Genomic DNA, 18,851 nt, shown 5'->3' on the forward strand with positions numbered 1-18,851 from the left:
TCTAAGGACCCTGGTCTGTTATTTATTATTTTGTAGAAATCATCATTTAAACTATTAATTTAACCTTAGAGACTTGTGCAAGTCTAAGCGATGTGCAATAACTGGCATTAATCAGATATTAAAACCTTCCATATCTGATGATATCTGATTCCATATATTTCAGGGATTTAACTAGACCTGCCCAGAAGCAGACATTTGGCACAAACTCTGTAGTAAATGAAAGTAAGAATTCCTAATTAGAATTGTTTTAAATCTATACACCTGAAAATTGATAAAAATAAGAACATTTAAAAGTCAAAGTCTGAACACTATCACAGGTTTTCCTACCAATTTGATTACCAATGGCTCTCCTACATAAATATTTGCATTTCATTCTAATTAAGGATTGATCACAACTACATGTAAATGAGAGTCATGATATGGTCTTCCATTACATAAACAGTACTCTATTATTCAAAATGACCACTTTAAATATCTCTTATATACAGTTATTGACTGCACAGATTTTACTGATTCAGCAGCCGCACCTATATATTGCTGTGGCTACCAGGAAAATAACATTGGATGGAAGGTGGTTCTATAGGAAACTAAACCTACCAGACATGCTTCACTTTTCTTTTTATAATTCAATAATGGTTATATCTTCCAGGATATTCCTAAAATTTTCTATGGAGTACAGTCAACAAAGAATCTATAAATCACCCCAGGCACAATATATACAAGGTAGGAAACTGCATATTTCAGTCTGATATGATAATTCATAAATAATCTACTTCAACGGTGTTATTGTTATCCTAAATGAAACCAGGCAACTGCTATCTTTCAGTATAATACGTTGACAAAGTTGTTTGTATGAACAACTTGCTTTGTCCTTTGGCTTTCTTGCTGATCAACTGCTGTTCAGATCTTCTCCCAAAACTATAGTAGGTGAACAAAGAAGCTTCTAAATGACACTAAGACCATATAGATCACATTTTTGGCAAAATCATTGATGGCAGCCTAGTTGGTTCTCAGGCATAACCAACTTCGATCTTCCTGGCGGCTACAGAGTGGCGGTACTTTCTTAGTGGGTGTTTATTCTCACTACATACACGAACTGTGCTGCTCTCCCTTGTCTCATCATGTTCTCCATCATTCCACAATGAAGCACACCAGATTACAAGGGGAATCTGAAAATGAAAGTCAATTATACATAAAAAAAGTATAGTTAAATTTAATGAATAATACTGTAACAGTGAACAGAATGAATGTAACACACTGTTAACAATGGGTAGAATTACAATGAGTAACATTTATGCATAATACTGTAACTATGAATAGAATTAATGTAACATACTGTAACAAACATGGGGTAATGTTGTATGGAATTTAAAGCAAAATGTTGTGGCATTAATTATCCCCTACTTCTCAAATTGACAACAGATAGAGTAATACACTCATAATTTGTTAAAATCTAACATGTTTAACTAATTTTTCAATAAGTAACATATTTACCTGGGAAGACACAATCAGAGTCATGCAGACAAGACACAGCCCACTCACAGAAATCTGAATCACTGTACCTATCAGAAGAAACAGACCTGTTACATTGTTAACAAACAAAAGCAATTTATCATGTTTATTGGAAAACCATACATTATTAGAACATGGCAAACTAGAATGTCAAACATATTAAGGGAAACCATTTTAAAGGACAAAATACCTGTGAGGTTTATTTTGTATTGTTTGTCATTTCAAAAACTCCTCAATCAGTAATCAGGTTCAGAAGCAAGAAATAGTACTGAAACATCTATTTTTCTCAGTCTTACCTGAATCTCATAGCCCCTCTCCCATCACAAAGTGTCTTCTTCTCCGATTCCAAAACAACTCCATAAGCTGAAACCATTTCCTCTAATTCGGTAGTGTTTCCATCTGTAGGGATACCTTCAATCTGTATCACATTTGCCCCAACAATTGTCCAAGACTCTTCGTGTTGTAACTGAACTCTTTTCACATTCTTCACATCACAAGAGTCAGATGTGACTGTTTTCTTTGAGTCTATCTCACCACCACTTGAGTCTTTTACGACTGCTTCTACAGGTAAAGGTTCCATCTGTGCAGATACCTCTAAAATGTCCTTCACAGAATTATTTTCTTTATTGGTAATTTCTTCTGCGTGGCAAATCACATCCAAGTCTATCATAGTACTGTCAGTATGTATATCTTTGTGGGTATCCTGAGAATTTGCAGAAGCCTTTTTAGTTTCGCTTCTGTTCTTATTTTCTGATTTTCGTTTCTTCTTTGACTTTCTGTCTTTCATTGGTTCAAAAATAATGTCTACGTTAGTTACTTTCTTGCTTAGTCTTGGTGGTAAAGGTGGGAATGTCCTTCCTGATGTAGCTGCATTGTTGGTATTCATGTTTACGTCATCATGAGGTGTTCCTCCAAGTGTTGGGAAATCATTTTTAGATTGAACATCAAAAGATTTTGTATGTTTCGGTGGTGGTAGAAAGGGACGACTCACCATCCCTCTCTGTGATGGCAGCAGGATTTCTTCCTCATTTCCATTCTCTTCATCAGACATGTAACACTAGAAAATAGCACTTGTGATGTTACTATTGTTATGACAATGAACAATTAAGTTAATGTAGTACCATCAGAAATTCAAGCATCATTCGGACAGACACTTACTTCAAACATAACCATGATAACAGGGAAGAGTAATTTATTTAACAAACAATCAAAAACATAGTACGAAATGTCCAAAATCACGGTCTCAATCAAGTCATCACTGAATTAGACTTAGAAGTGAGGCGTAGGAACTTATTTAGAAGATCACATTATGTTTTCTCAGATTTGCAGGTGATCTTGAGTATTCCATGTTAGAAGTTTGATTGAACATGTTGAACCAGTCACTGTTAGCCACAGGTTTAAGATATGAAAATATCCTGGCTTCAATTATTATTTAATGACTTTCAAAAAGAAAATTCTTTAAACTCTTAACTTACATCAGAATCATCAAAAAGAGTTGTTCCTGAATCTGATGAGCATGTAGAACTTCCAAAGGGATACTGAAACAGTGATTCTCCAGTTGTCCCTATTGAAGCAGGCCTAGCTGTACTTGCAGGGAATCTTTTAAGCTGTTCTGCTTGATCGGCTGCATGCTGGGTCAGTATGCGTGCTCTTCCTCTTCCTGCACGCTTCTTGGTTGGAAGTATATTTGTTAAATCAATGCTAGGCTGGAAATAAATACAACTGTAAATAAAACAGCAAACATCTCACTCCCAGCATAAAGAATAGCGTATTAAACAAACCGTTAATCATGTCTCTCATTGGGTGCATTTCATTATCTACATTTTATCTGCCACTCAAAGAAGTTATTTGATCTGCGGTTGAAACCTAAGGGAAATTGACATAGAAAACTATTCTTAAGCACTTAATCATTGTCTCTTCATAGTTTAAATACTGCAGACATAACAGCAAATGCTAATGCACTAACATATTTATGCATGCTATACATAATAATGACCTACATAAATGAAAATAAAATGAACATTTTTGTCTGTTATAAACCCACACATGAATGCAGTTCAGTTTTGCAACTCTATGCATGACAGTAAAGATATTATAGACTATAAGCATACAGATCACTAATCAGTCAGTGTAATACCACTGTATGACTAATTGTCAGTCACAAATACCTATGGCATCACTTGTATCATTGTATGTATAAGTGCAATGCATGATATATATGAGAAAACCTAGCAACTTTTAGTAATATTTACTACCATAATTCCAAATACACATCTGGAATACTGAAAAGTTCTGACTACAGGGATTTATCAAGGTATTCTTGGAAACAAACATTCAGAATAACTGGAATAAAACATTTCTCATTTCGTATGTTATCATGCTGTTATAAAACTAAGCGTTAATAATAACAGTCTTACATTCGCAAGATTATTGCACTGAACATGTTAATTATGTGAAAGATAAATACAAGAACAAAATTAGACTTTTCCAATTATTTGTCAGCCACTGGCACTTATATTACGACAAAATCAAAGATATTTCCCCGGCTAGAGACCCATTGCCAGATTTTAATGCTGACGAAAGTGTACCCAAGAACAATGTAATAGGTGAAACTGTATCTAAAATACTAAGATTCCTTGTTATTGTACATAATTGTAAGGCAACACCCATAAATGATAAGACTGAATAATCTAAACATGCACAGGAGAAAACATTATAAACATATGTCAACTGAATATTTTATAAACTTAAAGGCAATAGACTTACCAAAGCATTAGCTGCCACCAGTGTTATTCCGCGAGGTAGTCTTGGTATAGAAATCTCTGCCTTTGTTTTTCCTCTGCCATAGCAATGTGTCAGAACTAGAGCCTTTACTGCAGATCTCGTTTCATAGCAAGGGACACAATCTTCAAAACTATCGAGTTCCAGGTGGTTTTGAAGACGTTCTAGAGACAACATGGCATCTGTGAAAAAATCTTTAATGAATTAGTTCGCAATCAAACATGCATGTAAATTTGATTGACATGTTATAGATTACAGATCTTGCATGAGGTGCAATTCTGAAAATATTTCATACAGTCATATTTGTGGAAATATTCACTGAGTAGACCTTGAATCAAAGCCTTCATTGGCTTCAGCTTCAGAGATTAATTGTAATCAAGACAGACGAAGCCATACTGAAGTCAAATTTGAATTTATGTTGAGGCTCGGAGTTAATGATTGTTTGTCCACTCACATATCCTTCCAAACCTGAACAGCAAGTGAAACCCTTAGGTCGGCTCTATCAGGCAGGAAGGGGTCGGATAAAAAAATCTATTTGGATAAGACGAGCAGATGATTCTTTCGGGATTAAATTGAAACAAACGTAGTGATTGGTTAATTCAAGCGGACCCGCCAATGAAATGGCAGGTTACAAAACCAAGTCAAGGGGAGGCAACTCTGAACACCAAAGTTCTTTTGGGTCGTCGCTATTTCACTCTCAATCGGAGTGAGACCGAAGATGGCAACTCAAATGACATTTCAAAGAAGAGGCAACGCTAAACCCCCAGACAAAGGAAGTTTTCCTCTTGATCACGAAGGTATGCTGATTGTGATTGCTAAAAATATCAACAAATGTTTTAACATTGATCTGACTGAATAATAGTCTACAGCACGATCAGTAATTTGGAGGATACTGAATTATAATATAAGGATAAGAATATAGCTCTGAATTATGGGAGTCTGTTGTTCTTAAGTTTCAGCTTCCCAGCAAACCTCGCATTATGACGTGAACGATTGAGTGAATGTCACTGTACCCTGACTGCCTGGATGATTGCTCATAATATCGACCACTGGTATCATGCTTAACACAACTGCTTATTTGTGAGTTGACAAGTGCAATAGGTATTGTGTTGATAGATGATTGATCGATTAAAGCTACAGCTGAAGGCCAGCCTGATGATAATTGCTGAATCTGAATAGGATAATCCAGCGAACATGGTGAATCACCTCCTGAGCATGGATTTACGCATTTGGGTAATGTGTCTCAGAATTGATCTCAAAATGATGTGCTGAACAGAACCGTATCCTAAATTCATGGATAACCTTGATTTGTGGACCGCGGAAATTATCATGCTGGCTCGTAAATTAAGTCTCGACTGACCTCACGAAGTGGTACTTTTGATGTACATACAATGCCACGCCTCGCTGACAAAAAGTCCGAATCTCTGCATTACATGCAAGTACACTAAATATAATTGTCCAGCACTGAGATAAATAGCCCCCTGGCCCAGATCACTAATACTACCATTACCAAATTTTATTTTTACAAAATGTCAAGTAAAAAAGATACCGTTAGCTCCAACCTTCTCACTTCTGGTTGTCTGCTTTCCTTGGTGTCAATACTTAGTGCAGTGGGATGTCGTACATAGTGGTATGAAGTAACCGAAAATGTAATCCACGAAACAAGGTGACGTCACATTTTATGGGTACACGAATGGGTGATGGTTGTAAATGGCTTCCGTAAACAAACGTTTCATTCACAAGTGGAATATTAGGCATTTTCAATTTGCTGAATCAATGAATAAAATAATCAGTGCATATACTAAATGAAATCATGCATTTAAAATATGAATTTCGCCGCACTTCCCTTATATCCACGAATCAAGGTTACGCGAGTGTATGGTGAAAAGTAAACACAAAATTTCTTAACAGGATTTGGTTTGTACTCATTCTTATTTTTGTGGATAAGATTTTGTTCAGCAGCGTTAATGCTATAAAGCGGTATTGGATGGGGTGGATAGGGGTGACAGTTTGAAGATTGTTGTATAGTCTTTAAAGTACCATACTTGTCTTTCAGGTGGTGGTGAAATGGTTTGTGCATTGAAGAAAGTCTTGTATATGGACTCAGGTAGCATGTTCAGCTTTAAATATATCTCTTTTCATTTTCACCAGGTGAATGCAAAGACTTCATGTTCAAGTATATGCAATGCCTAAGAATAAACAAGCACTCAAATTCCCAATGTAGAGACGAATCAAAAGATTACCTGCAATGTCGAATGGACAGGTGAGAATATAGTATTTTTTCAAAGACCTGTTTATTGTTTTGTGTTACAATGAGCCTTCTCTAATGAATGCAGAGTTGAAAACTAAAAACGGTTATGTTTGATCAAATGTTTGCTTATTTTGATGTTCTTCTTGCTTGTATTTATTTCATATTAATTTTAATAGATATCTTTTATTTTTGTTTCATTATTGAAAATGATGGTGTCATGTCAGTAGTTAACCACCAGTTTACATTACAATGTCAGGAGGTCAGCAACAGAGATTGACCAAGGTCATCCTTTTATATTTGAGAAATAAGGTTCCAAGGATGACAGTATGTGGCACACTTCACTTGATTTCCAAGAATTGTATGGTCATGTAGCGGTTGCTGAAAAGTCTACAGCCAATCATAAATCATAGAATGTTGTGATTTCAAAGTTAGACTGAAGAACAGCAACCACTGACTTCCAGGATAGAGTGGACTTCTGACCGGAAGCAAGGCAACAGTCCAGTGGTGGTCATATGCAACATGTCCTCTACAATGTTAATACATTTACCGACTTCATCAGCAATACAAGATTGCATCCCTCAGAACCTGCAGTGTTAATTATTTACATCTATTCTCCAGTTGTATGTGTGTAAGATACAATATTTTCATTCAGTAAAACCCAGCAACAGTCGTAAACAAAGAAGTGGCCTGCTGTTTCATGATCCACAGTTAGGGATGGAAACTATGTAACAATCAGAAGTGTCTCAGGCTCTCAACGTGTCACTTGCTGCCTGAAAAGGAGCAAGTTCAGGGGTGGAAATAACTTTAACATTGCTAGTGTACTCCGGTACAGTGGCACATGTAAAATCACTTGCCCTGATAATTTTTCCACTATACCGGCCGTTTTCTTGTTGATTTTTTAAATAAACAACATAATTAATATTGAAAAGTCAACTGGACACCGGTACAGTGTGATATACAAATTTGCTTGCCCGACAGAAAAAAACACTGGACTCAGGCGTCGGGCAATGGGTTATTTCCACCCCTGAAGTTGTATGGACTGACAACATCTATATTACAATGGATGTGGCGTTTCGGTGTAGATGCTAACACTGTCATCAAGAAAGTGAAATGTCGCATCCATTGCAATAAAGAAGTTGTCCATATAACTTGTTCCTCTTCATCATATCAACTTCTAAATGCCATTTGAAGAAGTTCACTTGCTGCCTGATGCATAGTTTATTGGATTGGATTCGTATACTAAATCCTTTGAAAATACACAAATGATAATGATAAACTTTGTTTCAGGAATCTGATGACCAAGGAAAGCTGGGAGAAGCTGGGTTACACTACAGATTCACCTAAAGACACACAGTCATGACAGATGTGACATGTGGACATAAACCTTATTAGTAAAGTCCGAATTCCTGAATGCAAAACATAAGATGTTACTACACATCAGATTCCAGTATCAGTGACACGATGGACATATACTGGAATTTGCCTTTGTCTGTTTTGTCCCAAGGACTCAGTAACAGGCTTTGAGGTCCTAGTTATGAAAATGGAGTCTCAATGTACCAACAACAAATATGATGTAAATAATTTGTGAAACCTTATGCTTTGTTTAGGTATTTATTCCTTTGTTTAGACTGAAAATATGTGTGTGATTGAGAAATAATCTGACATGTCAATAGTTATATTTCTTATCAAATAGAAATTTTGATTAAATTTTCCCATATTTCTCAAGTGAATTTACAATTGAATTATAGCAGTGATTGAGTCACACAATTTGAGCCGCGGGACAAAAAGTGTTAATTTAGTGAGTATGACCTCATGATCAGCTTTCTTTATGTTCAGTTTCTTTAACTCTGTGTTGGAACTCAGCGTTTACCATGGGGGGGGCGCGGTGGGCAAGCTGGCTAAGGCGCCAGGCTAGTGATCCAGCGAGGTTGAGGTGTCGGGTTCGAGCCCACCTGTGACCTGTTGCAAAAACCTTGGAGTCAGCTTTTTGTGCAGACTCTTTCAGTGTTGTCACAACCCCTAGTGTACAGAACACAACCCTGTGCACTTAATAGAACCCACGAATCCATTGGTATATGACCAGATGGTAGCCACATGAATACGTACAAACACATAGTTGCGGGTACAGCAACGTGCAGTGAACTTGGACAAAGTACTGTGATTATGTGTCCCAGTCCACCCAGCTGTGAATAGGTACCTCGTTAGGATGAGAAAGCCACAATAACTTAGTGCGCCTAGTGGCAGCAAGAGTTGCATACTCCCCAGGGAGTTGAGATTGATAACACAATGTGCCATTGAAATTGACATCCAATGATCGAGGGGAAAAATACCAGCGCCTTGAGCAAGCACTAGTTGCCTGGATATGTGCGCTATATATCGTATAATAATAATAATATACAGTCAAATCCTGATGAGTCGAATGCCTGTGTCTCGAATATTATGCATAACTCGAAGTACCTGTCGGTCCCGACCATTCCCTGTTATAGTTGTCATCATTTGAATACCGGTTACACGAATTCGTCTCATAAATACACACGGTGACTCGAGAAGGAAATTTTGTCCCATGAGATTCAAACAACAGTAATCTTGTATACATGAGCCGAAGTTACCCAATGATTTGTTAATTGGTGTAGCTAACTGATCCAATTAACAAACCAGCTCGGCTCGCACCTTTCCGCTATTGTCGGGTGAGTTCAAAAGGCAGATTAGTGATTTTACGGAAACGGAAAAATTAGCACATGACATTGAGTTAACTCAATCCAATTGGTTGCGTTACATAGCAGCTTTCATTCGGTTATTACTATTCATGATCTGTATATCATGGCGGAATTACAATGTTCCTTGGCAAGCGTCCACGAATTTGTGGATAAATGTAAGTATTTTGATATGATGTGCTGAATAAAGGAATTGTTCAATATTCGATCATCGTTTTTTCTACCCTCACAGACATACCTATGTCTCGAATACATCGATAAGTCGAATTTATTACTTGGTCCCCAGCGATTCGACTCATCGGGATTTGACTGTAATAATAATAATAATCTATTCATATCTGAACCATGTATATCATGGAACAATTTGAAAGGTATTTTGTTTTAAGTTTTCTGATTGTATGCTGTGACATTGTGGTTGGGATACACCTCATTGGTATTTGTCAACAGCCTGTCAATTCAAATAGAAAGTCAGAATGGAAGATTTGGATAAAATGCTTCATGCCAACATGAGAATCTCTACAACCACTGAAACTTTGGTATTCCATGAGATTACTCTTATCAATGACAAAGGCCACCACAATCTGACTTGGAACTAAGGTAAAATCTCCTACATATAAACGGTAGCGCAGATAGGGTTGCGGAACAGAGAAAAACATGACCAGTCTCCCTATATGCGAGCAAAGGGTTGTTAAATATTTTTAATGTCAAAATAACATATCGCCAATATCAAAGGTAGACACCCATTTCCTCACAGGGTTGTGTTCTCAGATTTCCAACCTCATATTTAATAATTACTCATGTAAAATATTTATCATTCAACATTTTAAGCACCACTCATGGCATATCAAATCGTTTTTCGCCTCCATTACCCCTGTCAGCTTCCGTTCAATTGAGTGAAGGAACAAGAATAAGCAGAAATTAAAAAGAATTATCATATATATTATTACTTATGCATATAATCTTCATGACATATAAAGCATAAAAAATACCAACCAATATTCAAGTGAAAATAGAAGAGCACAGTAACAAATTTCTGGGCTAAAATTCGAACTGGTTTCCATAGAAACAAAAGCAATGAAAAAATACAGAAATCCCATTGTCTTTGACTGATAGATGGTCCATCTATCAAAGCAGCTATTTTTTAGTTTAATGCTTGTTTCTTTTTGCGGGGTAGTGCTGCCCTATATGATTTGACCTTATTTACGAGAGATATTTTCAGGTAATGGTCACATTCATCAAAATACAAATCAATGAGCAAAGAGTACAGAACTTCTAAGGAATCATCTTCATGCCCTTCACTTAATTTAGCAGATATGAAGAGTTCTAACCACATTGAAACTACAGGGAAAAAACAGAATGTTTGATCTGAGATGTGCATCAGACCTCTGGGTGAAAACTGTTTAAAGTCTATCTCTGACAAACTTGCCTTGTCCTCAGTTTGGCTATTAATTTCACATTCACTCACCAATTTTGAAGCAGTAATTGCTTAACTTTGTCAATTCTTGATTGTTTAGAAAATCTTCCTTGTCAGGGCATCAGGCTTCGTCAGCACTGATTTTCTAAGTCTCTGTCTGATTCTTGTTATACATGCACCAGGTATGTAACATACTTTGGCACGAGGCATGTCAGTCACTTCTTCAGCATTGTAGATAACATGTTCTTCCTGTGTATCCATGATCTGACTGGCCTCTTGATGTACATGGACTTGCAAGATATAGATAGAGTTTTGTAGATGTTTTCTTGCTGTAACTCTTATCTTGTACTTTGGAAAAAAGTCACTGATAGCTTGCCTTGTGATCTTCAGAATTCAGGAAAATGGTTAACATGACATAATATTAGTCAATGGTTTGTCTTTGGTAGGATTTGCTTTCTTTAGTTACAACTTTTTTCACAACTTCTTCTGCTCCAGTCTTCCCTGGTATCTTTTTTCCTCTTGTGTTCACATGTTGGACAACATCCTTGTACTCTACATCACAAAACTGACTGAAGTCATACAAGACAGACTTTCTCTTTGTAGATTTGTCAAACCGTTAGTACATGTCCACACTAAAGTCTTCAGTATCAAAGTTCACCTCACACTGAAGAGAATCAGAAGCCTTGCAAGCTAAATAGTGCACCAAGTGACATGGACAGCCAACAAAATAGCAAGATTCAATCTGGTCTTCCACTTGGGACTGAAGCAACAGGTTGGTCTCTCCTGAATCTTTTGACTTAGAGAGGTGAATTTCACCATGCATTTCATTCATTTTCAACTCAAAAGCCCATACAGTTTAATTGGAGGGAGTTGCCCCTCACCATATTGAAGAGGTCTTCTGAGACTTTCCATCAGGTCAGTTGGACGACCATCACCAACTCATTTATGGCAGATATTAGGTCCCCTCCTCACTCGCATATTGGAAGACTAGTCATTTTTCTCTCCGTTGCACAACCCTATTTGCCTGTGACTGAAGTTTTCATAAAATGAAATAACACCTATGTCTATCAAGTCAACAGTCATTTATTTTTTAAGGTTGACGTTGTGATATCAATGAACATATGATAAAATTCAGACATGTTTATTTACCGCAATATTGCTCTTTCCAATATTAATGTATTCCTCTGAAGGTGTATCCGTTCAAGGCATCAAATATTCAAGCACTTTAGCTTAATATGAAAATATATACAATAGCAAGTTAACCCTTCATCCAGTGGAGGTGAACTTCTGTACCTGTGATATTCAGGGTGATGTATGGATGATACCTCAGATGAGAGAATAAAGCAGATGTGATCTGAGAAGTGTGTGTGAAATGTACAGCTTGCTGACATAACAATTATGTCCAAGACCATATGTGGCAGTTGTCATTGAACGGAAAACCCCATTGCTAGATTGACATTTTTATTCTGATTTGATGTGACCAACAGCAAATAATATGTATTCAGCATCAATAAAAGCATTATTGATCTTTTTTAGAACATTTGTGAATGGTTAGACCCATGCTGAGCCAGTAGTTTTGCATGTTTTAACCTTTCAGAGACCAGTTCTAATAGGTCGCACACCGGGCTTGTGGGAGGGCGGCTGTAGATGAATTATATTATGAGTCACTATTCACCATGTTCAGATGAAATGTGAAGTGTATTTTCTTATATAAATAATAAATTACATCAGAACTGTAATATATTCTGCTGATTTTGTCAAACATATGCCCATAATACAGAGGACTTACATTGATTGATACCGTGTGGCAGCTTGACTCCTGAGAGTTTCTAGGACTTACATTGATTGATACCGTGTGGCAGCTTGACTCCTGAGAGTTTCTAGGACTTCAGTCCTGTCCCACAACAAGGCACATGTAATACATGTGGTCTCACTTTAGGCAAGTGAGTTTGTTCGAAATGTGTCTCCTTCCACCCAGCAGTAAATTGGGTACATGGTATCAGTGTATGAAATAAGGCTCGTCCGACAGCCCGAGACGGGCTAGATTTCTGCCGGACGGTCTAATTTTAAAGCTAGCCAGCCCGATGGACAGGTGAAATTTTTTTTTCAGATAACGTGTCCACTGGCACTGTCTGTTTAGTATTTAAGGACTGGTTAAATCTCTTCTGGGCTGGTAAGTTTTTGAAGTGACCAGCCAGGATGTCTGGTTGGGTTTTTGCCTTATTTCATACACTGATGGTATGATACGACATGTACGATAGTAGTCTGAATTTGAACTTTGAACGCCTGACAGGCGATCAGTCGTATTCTCCACAGGGAGTGTTCTGTACTCGTTGACCAGGGGTAATATGTCAGCGCTTTGAGCATGCAATGTGCATCAATAAATACACAATATACATGGACTATTATTATTATTCAGTTGCTTAAGCCAGCTGAGGGACACAGCATAGAGCTCAGGTTATAAATCAGTTGAAGTTCAGCAACGTTGGGAGTGGAGAGTCCTTGGATGGGTGACCATGTTTGGCAGCTGGACTCCTGAGAGTTTCTAGGACTTCATCCTGCCTCACAACAAAGCACATGTAATACATGTGGTCTCACCTTAGGCAAGTGAGTTTGTTCAAAATTGCCTGTTCACCCAGCATGAAATGGGTACCCAGTGGGATAAATCATCAGCTCTGGGGTAATAATGTGTTTGCACTTTGAGCGTGCACGAGTGTGTGGAAATAGGCGTTTTATAAATGTTTAGTGCCGATTTACAGGCTAGTGTACCAGATGAACTGTCTTGGCACTTCTATCACGGGGAAGATTGTGCCTATGCTTGTTCTTCACCAGCTGTCATATTGCTGACTGCTAAACAACATTCACTCACTAAACATTTATAAAAAATCCAGATGTTTTGTAATAAAATAAGACCTAAGGAATGATCAATCAAATGACTTTTTATCTATTTTCGGAGGTACCTTAGCATGTATGCATGCTTCTTGAGACAGGAAGCAGTAGACACATTAACAGTGATTAGACTGACATGTAGTCCCCAAAATAAACTCATGTACACATGATAAAATCTAATTCTATAAAAGAACTATGGAGTATTAAGGAGCCTGTAATCTATGGAAATTAATGCCCCCCTACAGTGAAGCAATGACTGCTTCCTTGCAGGTAAAACGACATGAAAGGAACCCTAGTAAAACTTCCAAAACTGTTTCCAAGTGCTCCTTCCAGGGGACAGAGAGATGGAACAAACAAACCATCAAGTCTCTTAGTTTCAGAGCTGGTACTGAAAAAGGAATGAATACAGATTTCTAGAGGTGAGAATAACATGGGAGTGAATGTTTATTAAATAATTTGCTCGGGGCTGTAAGAGAGACCAGAGATGCAGACATAAACCAAGATGTACAACAAAATAACAACAATAACAAATATGGCACCAATTTTAAAGCTTGACACTACAAGTCAAATAAATAATCCATTTGTTGTAACCTTACACTGGAAAGGTAGTTAATCAGCTGGATTTTTGGCTGTAGGATTAGTCTGGTAACTTGTCTGAGACCAATCCTGGAATTTTAAAACAAGAAGGATGCACACTTAATCAACTCTCAAGGCATGTAAACTGAACAAAAAACATGTTGACATGTACAATGTCCTTCCTCCCTTCTTCATCAGTGGATCCGTGAAGATCCGAGTTAGAACTGATCTTCAGCAACCCATGCTTGTTGTAAGAGGCGACTAACGGGATCTGGTGGTCAGGCTCCCTGATTTGGTTGACACGTCATCGTATCCCAATTATGTAGATCGATGCGCGTGATGCTGATCACTGGATTGTCTGGTCCAGACATTATTATTTACAGACTGCCGCCATATAGTTGGAATATTGCTGAGTGCGGCGTAAAACTAAACTCACCCATTCTTGATCAGTGACAGTGTTCATCATCTTTTATAAGGGTGTTCAAATAATTCCAGCACAAATTAACCAGACAAACTAGCCTTGCATACAGCCATTCACAAAATCACATGTAACCATGGTAACAAGACACCAAGATGGCCTTCACAATGGCAGTCTATGACTCCTTAGTACTATCAGCTTATAGAAAGCCACTCCAAGCAGCAATGAGTTCGCATACTTCTCCTTCTGTACATTGTTGAGATTCTTAAACGTGTCCCAGCGAGCATATGGGATGTTAACATCGCTGGCAACATCCGACTGCATCCTCTCAATGTCCTGCAGAACATGCTGACCACTCACCCTCTCCCCACCCACTGACAGACCGAAGAACTGGCTGACCAGGGTAGGAGCTACCATGTATATCTTGTGATCCACACTTGATTCAAAGTCACTGTTTAACAGAGTGAAGAGCATAGCATCTAAAATCTTCATGTTGAAAAGGAACGGCACCATGCGAGGATTGATGTTACGGAAAACTTTTCTTTCCATCACATATATGTCTGCTTCTGGAAGTTTGTCTTTTATCAAGTGCAACTGAAAAAATAAAGTCATGTAAATTAGTTTACTATAATCATGTTTTACTTTATGTCTTGTTACATAAATCTGATGACTTCAACTTTCATAAATGTGTAAGATATCAGAAACTGAAGAAGAGAGTGCTATAGAGCCAAAACTGAAAGAGAAATAGCTTACGACTCGCTCAAAAAGATGATTTTGAAATGTGTTTGTATTTCTTGTCTGAGCACTAACCTGTTGTTTTTTAAAGAAGGCCAATACAGAATTTAAATAATTTTAGGTGCCTCATATCCTGGAGTTTAACCCTGTTCATACAAATGTCCCTCCTGTAAGCTTAGCAGTCTTCATGCAGGCTCCACATACAACCAAAGGTATTTGTCTAGATTGATAACTTTCAACAGGTGATACTGTGTTGCGTTTTTATATTTTCATGTACATCTGTAAATCACCATGGTAACAGAAATTATCTGAATTCTCACCTTCTCAAGGAACTGATAAAGATCAAGTTTCTGATTTATTCTATCAAAGAGGCTGATGTGATCCCAGCCTTCCACAAGCAAGTTGCGATCTATCTTTGTCCAGGTGATGCCATCGAGTTGAGCGTCCAGAGTCACAAGAGTCCTCACATTCTACAATCAAATTATCTTAGCTATAGTCGAGGGGATCACCCCTGTACACACGTGTACTCACAGCACTCAAGAGACCCTTACCCTAAACCCCTTTTAATGTTTTTCATAAAACACAGCAATAACTTCATTATTATCCTCGGGTGGTGGGGTGGCCTAGTGGTTAAAGTGTTGGCTCATCACATCAAAGACCCGGTTCGATTCCCCACATGGGTACAATGTGTGAAGCCCATTTCTGGTGTCCCTTGCCATGATCTTGCTAGAATATTGCTAAAAGCGGCGTTCAACCATACTCACTCACTCATAATCATACCCATGAAGGTCAGGGATAGAATATTGATCTTCAGTAACTCATGCTTGTCGTAAGAGGCTAACTAACGGGATCAGGTGGTCAGGCTCGCTGACTTGGTTGACAAATGTCATCGGTTCCCAATTGCGCAGATTGATGCTCATGCTGCTGATCACTGGATTGACTGGTCCAGACTCGATTATTTACAGACCACTGCCATACAGCTGGAATATTGCTGAGTACGGCGTAAAACTAAACTCACTCACTATCAACCTGATACTGTCAAAGTAATGTTCCACAAATGGAACAATACTGAACTTCACTGTAAAGTGAGTGGGTGAATGCTGGAGGAAAGCCTAAAGAGATGCAGACCTTACTCTCTATAAACATAATCAGGGTGACCCACAATTTGAACCCATGAGGATTAGTTTCTGGTGTACCCAAGGGAGACAACCCTAAAAAACAGACTGTGGTGATTCAGGCAACCAGGCCATCTGTGGATAGCTATAAATAAACCTGTCATGTAATGAAACAACAAATTAATTTACTTACCCTACGTTGAGATGGGCTTATGTCAGGAAATGAGAAAAAGTCCTAATTTGGAGTTTCCTGAGCTGTCTGTTTATGAACACCATATGTATGCTTCCTTGAAAATGCTTTTCGTTTCATGGTTTTACTATATACTTGAACCATGCTTCTCTCACTTTCAACCCCAAAACTCCTGATGTATTTGATTGGCCCCAGGAAGTAATACTGTGTCAAATATGCAAACATAAAACACAAACCTGGCAGGTCTTTTCCGATATGTTTGGCTCAGCCCTTATTCGATCAAAATCTGCCCTAGACGTCTTATCTCGAAGAGTTTCATAATCCAAAGTACGGAGAACATTGCAAATCTTCTGGATTCCTAAAATGCCAACTCCAGGTACTAGTAAAATATCCGACAATGTCTGGAAGTTGCCATTGTCTTTCCTGTGCCTCACAATGGAGGAGGCCTTGTGGTGATTCAGCTGCCTTGTGTGCTGCAACTCATATTCGTTACATCGGTTGAATGTGTCAAGGATCTTCTCTTTCTCAGCATCTGAGTACAGAGAATCCAGAATACTTGCTTCTTTCTGGAATGTCTTCTGGGCTAAACATCTACGAGCAACCTGGAACAAGTGTCATCACAAATGAGAAGGTGAATCAGCCCTCTTAAATGCTAAATATCACCGCCTGCAAATAATCATGTTTGGCCATGTAAACCAATGTTTGACAGTATGAGCATGAACTCCCACTGAGTTGGATGATGCACAATTTAATCAACCAGTTCACAAACTGTAACCACCCAATCTCCATGTGCTACATACTGGATACATCCTGGTCATGGACAAGTGAGTGAATGATAGATTAAGGTTTTATGCAGCTTGTTGCAATATTCTGGCAATTTGACAACAGGACACCAGAAATATGCTTCTCATGTTATACACAAATGCATTTTTTGATGTGACAATCAAACACTCTGACCTGTAGGCTTCCCTACCATCCAGTCATGTATGCTGCACCTTGAGAATATTGTAACAAAATGATTAACGATGGTCTAAGATTAAACAAAACATTACAGAAAATTTCCATAAGGCCAAATAAAAAAATGTTTTGGTTCTGATTTCCTCTTTGAAATGTAGGGTAGGTACGTAGGATTTATTTTTTTTACCTTTTTTTAGACTGACTGACTGACTGAGTTTTGGTTTTACACCGCTTTTATCAATATTCCAGCAACATCACGGCGGGGGACACCAGAAACTTTTTTTAGAAGTAAAGTACAAACCAATAATACATTTATCAATGTGTAATTGTTTTTCAATCAAGCTTGCAGCCATCATGTCAACTTTCTCTATCAGAGTGACCGATGTCTGTTGGTGACAGGAAAAAACAATCGTATCTGAAAGCTTATTTTATAAATACCGCCTAAAAAAGATAGGGTCGGCACCAGAATTCAAGGGTCGGTCGGGTAATCAGAACCACAACATTTTCTTTTTTAGGCCTAATCTACCAGGGATATACAAATTACAAAATGTATCATATTTCTGTTAAACACACAAATCACAGCATGTAGAAGCAGTTTTTTAAAGAAATGTAAATACACTATAATCATGGTAATGTAGGTTCTGATCATTATTATAATGACTGATGTATTGAAACATGAAATGTAACAACATATAACATCTTTTAGTTTAAATAAGTATTGATGTTTGGAAGTATTTTCACAGCTAGGTATAATTCATATGTTTCAGTGAAGTGACTATTTGTTACCTACAGTGTGATCCGCAAACATCAAGACTATTTATCATGTAAAATTGTTTAAAGTGTCAATCATAATCACGGAGATATAGGGTTACTGCACCGCAGCTTGTTGTGCTATTTCCGAACATCAAACTGTCATTCACAACAGTATTATGGTCCTTCTACCTACACTCACGTTTGATGCGAACAGACTTTTCCTTCCAACAACCGGTAATCGAAACATCGAACAAATGCACTGCATCACTGCACAAAACTTGACATTCGTTTCAAAACATGTGATGCCTATTTACGGAAATGAACTGAAATAACCCTCTGTTACAAAAGAGTGAAACTGATTATCTCCCTTTGGTTTACATACCGTTAAGGGAATTTATGTATACATATATTTATTATGTCTTAGAGACGAAGTACATACATGGTGTTTCAAAAGTTTCAGTTAACGCTTCGTCTCTCGCGAAATAGTTTCCAAATTTTGCCTGTATATGGAATAATTATCAGGGGCCGATTTGGGATTGAAATCCA

At 37.7% G+C, this 18,851-nt stretch overlaps 3 protein-coding genes across 7 annotated transcripts; 1 reads left to right on the top strand and 2 right to left on the bottom strand.

Moving 5' to 3' along the window:
• Positions 1–649: 649 nt before the first annotated feature.
• LOC124278014 (cytochrome c oxidase assembly protein COX19-like) lies at positions 650–8,266 on the top strand. Of its 2 annotated transcripts, none has more exons than XM_046713747.1 (3): positions 650–723; positions 6,445–6,556; positions 7,832–8,266. In XM_046713747.1, exons 1-3 carry the CDS (start codon positions 669–671, stop codon positions 7,902–7,904), a joined length of 240 nt encoding a protein of 79 aa, XP_046569703.1. In that variant the 5' UTR covers positions 650–668; the 3' UTR covers positions 7,905–8,266. The 2 variants fall into 2 exon arrangements, with proteins under 2 accessions (XP_046569703.1, XP_046569702.1); XM_046713746.1 differs by lacking the exon at positions 650–723 and adding an exon at positions 4,903–5,090.
• Positions 731–4,837, bottom strand: LOC124278013. 2 transcript variants are annotated; one of them, XM_046713744.1, is made up of 6 exons: positions 4,589–4,683; positions 4,279–4,475; positions 2,988–3,218; positions 1,809–2,569; positions 1,495–1,562; positions 731–1,169 (listed from the first exon to the last, which is right to left on the bottom strand). In XM_046713744.1, exons 1-6 carry the CDS (start codon positions 4,638–4,640, stop codon positions 1,132–1,134), a joined length of 1,347 nt encoding a protein of 448 aa, XP_046569700.1. In that variant the 5' UTR covers positions 4,641–4,683; the 3' UTR covers positions 731–1,131. The 2 variants fall into 2 exon arrangements, with proteins under 2 accessions (XP_046569700.1, XP_046569701.1); XM_046713745.1 differs by lacking the exon at positions 4,589–4,683 and adding an exon at positions 4,748–4,837 and having other exon boundaries at positions 732–1,169.
• Positions 8,267–14,456: 6,190 nt separating the features above from the next.
• On the bottom strand, positions 14,457–18,630 carry LOC124278015 (transcription elongation factor, mitochondrial-like). Of its 3 annotated transcripts, none has more exons than XM_046713748.1 (4): positions 18,499–18,630; positions 16,832–17,197; positions 15,611–15,760; positions 14,461–15,149 (listed from the first exon to the last, which is right to left on the bottom strand). In XM_046713748.1, exons 1-4 carry the CDS (start codon positions 18,568–18,570, stop codon positions 14,718–14,720), a joined length of 1,020 nt encoding a protein of 339 aa, XP_046569704.1. In that variant the 5' UTR covers positions 18,571–18,630; the 3' UTR covers positions 14,461–14,717. The 3 variants fall into 3 exon arrangements, with proteins under 3 accessions (XP_046569706.1, XP_046569704.1, XP_046569705.1); XM_046713749.1 differs by having other exon boundaries at positions 14,462–15,149; positions 18,505–18,630; XM_046713750.1 differs by lacking the exon at positions 15,611–15,760 and having other exon boundaries at positions 14,457–15,149.
• Positions 18,631–18,851: the final 221 nt, after the last annotated feature.

Source organism: Haliotis rubra, unplaced genomic scaffold (assembly GCF_003918875.1).
Source record: "Haliotis rubra isolate DU_JTF1 unplaced genomic scaffold, ASM391887v1 Scf23, whole genome shotgun sequence".
Classification (NCBI taxonomy): domain Eukaryota; kingdom Metazoa; phylum Mollusca; class Gastropoda; order Lepetellida; family Haliotidae; genus Haliotis; species Haliotis rubra.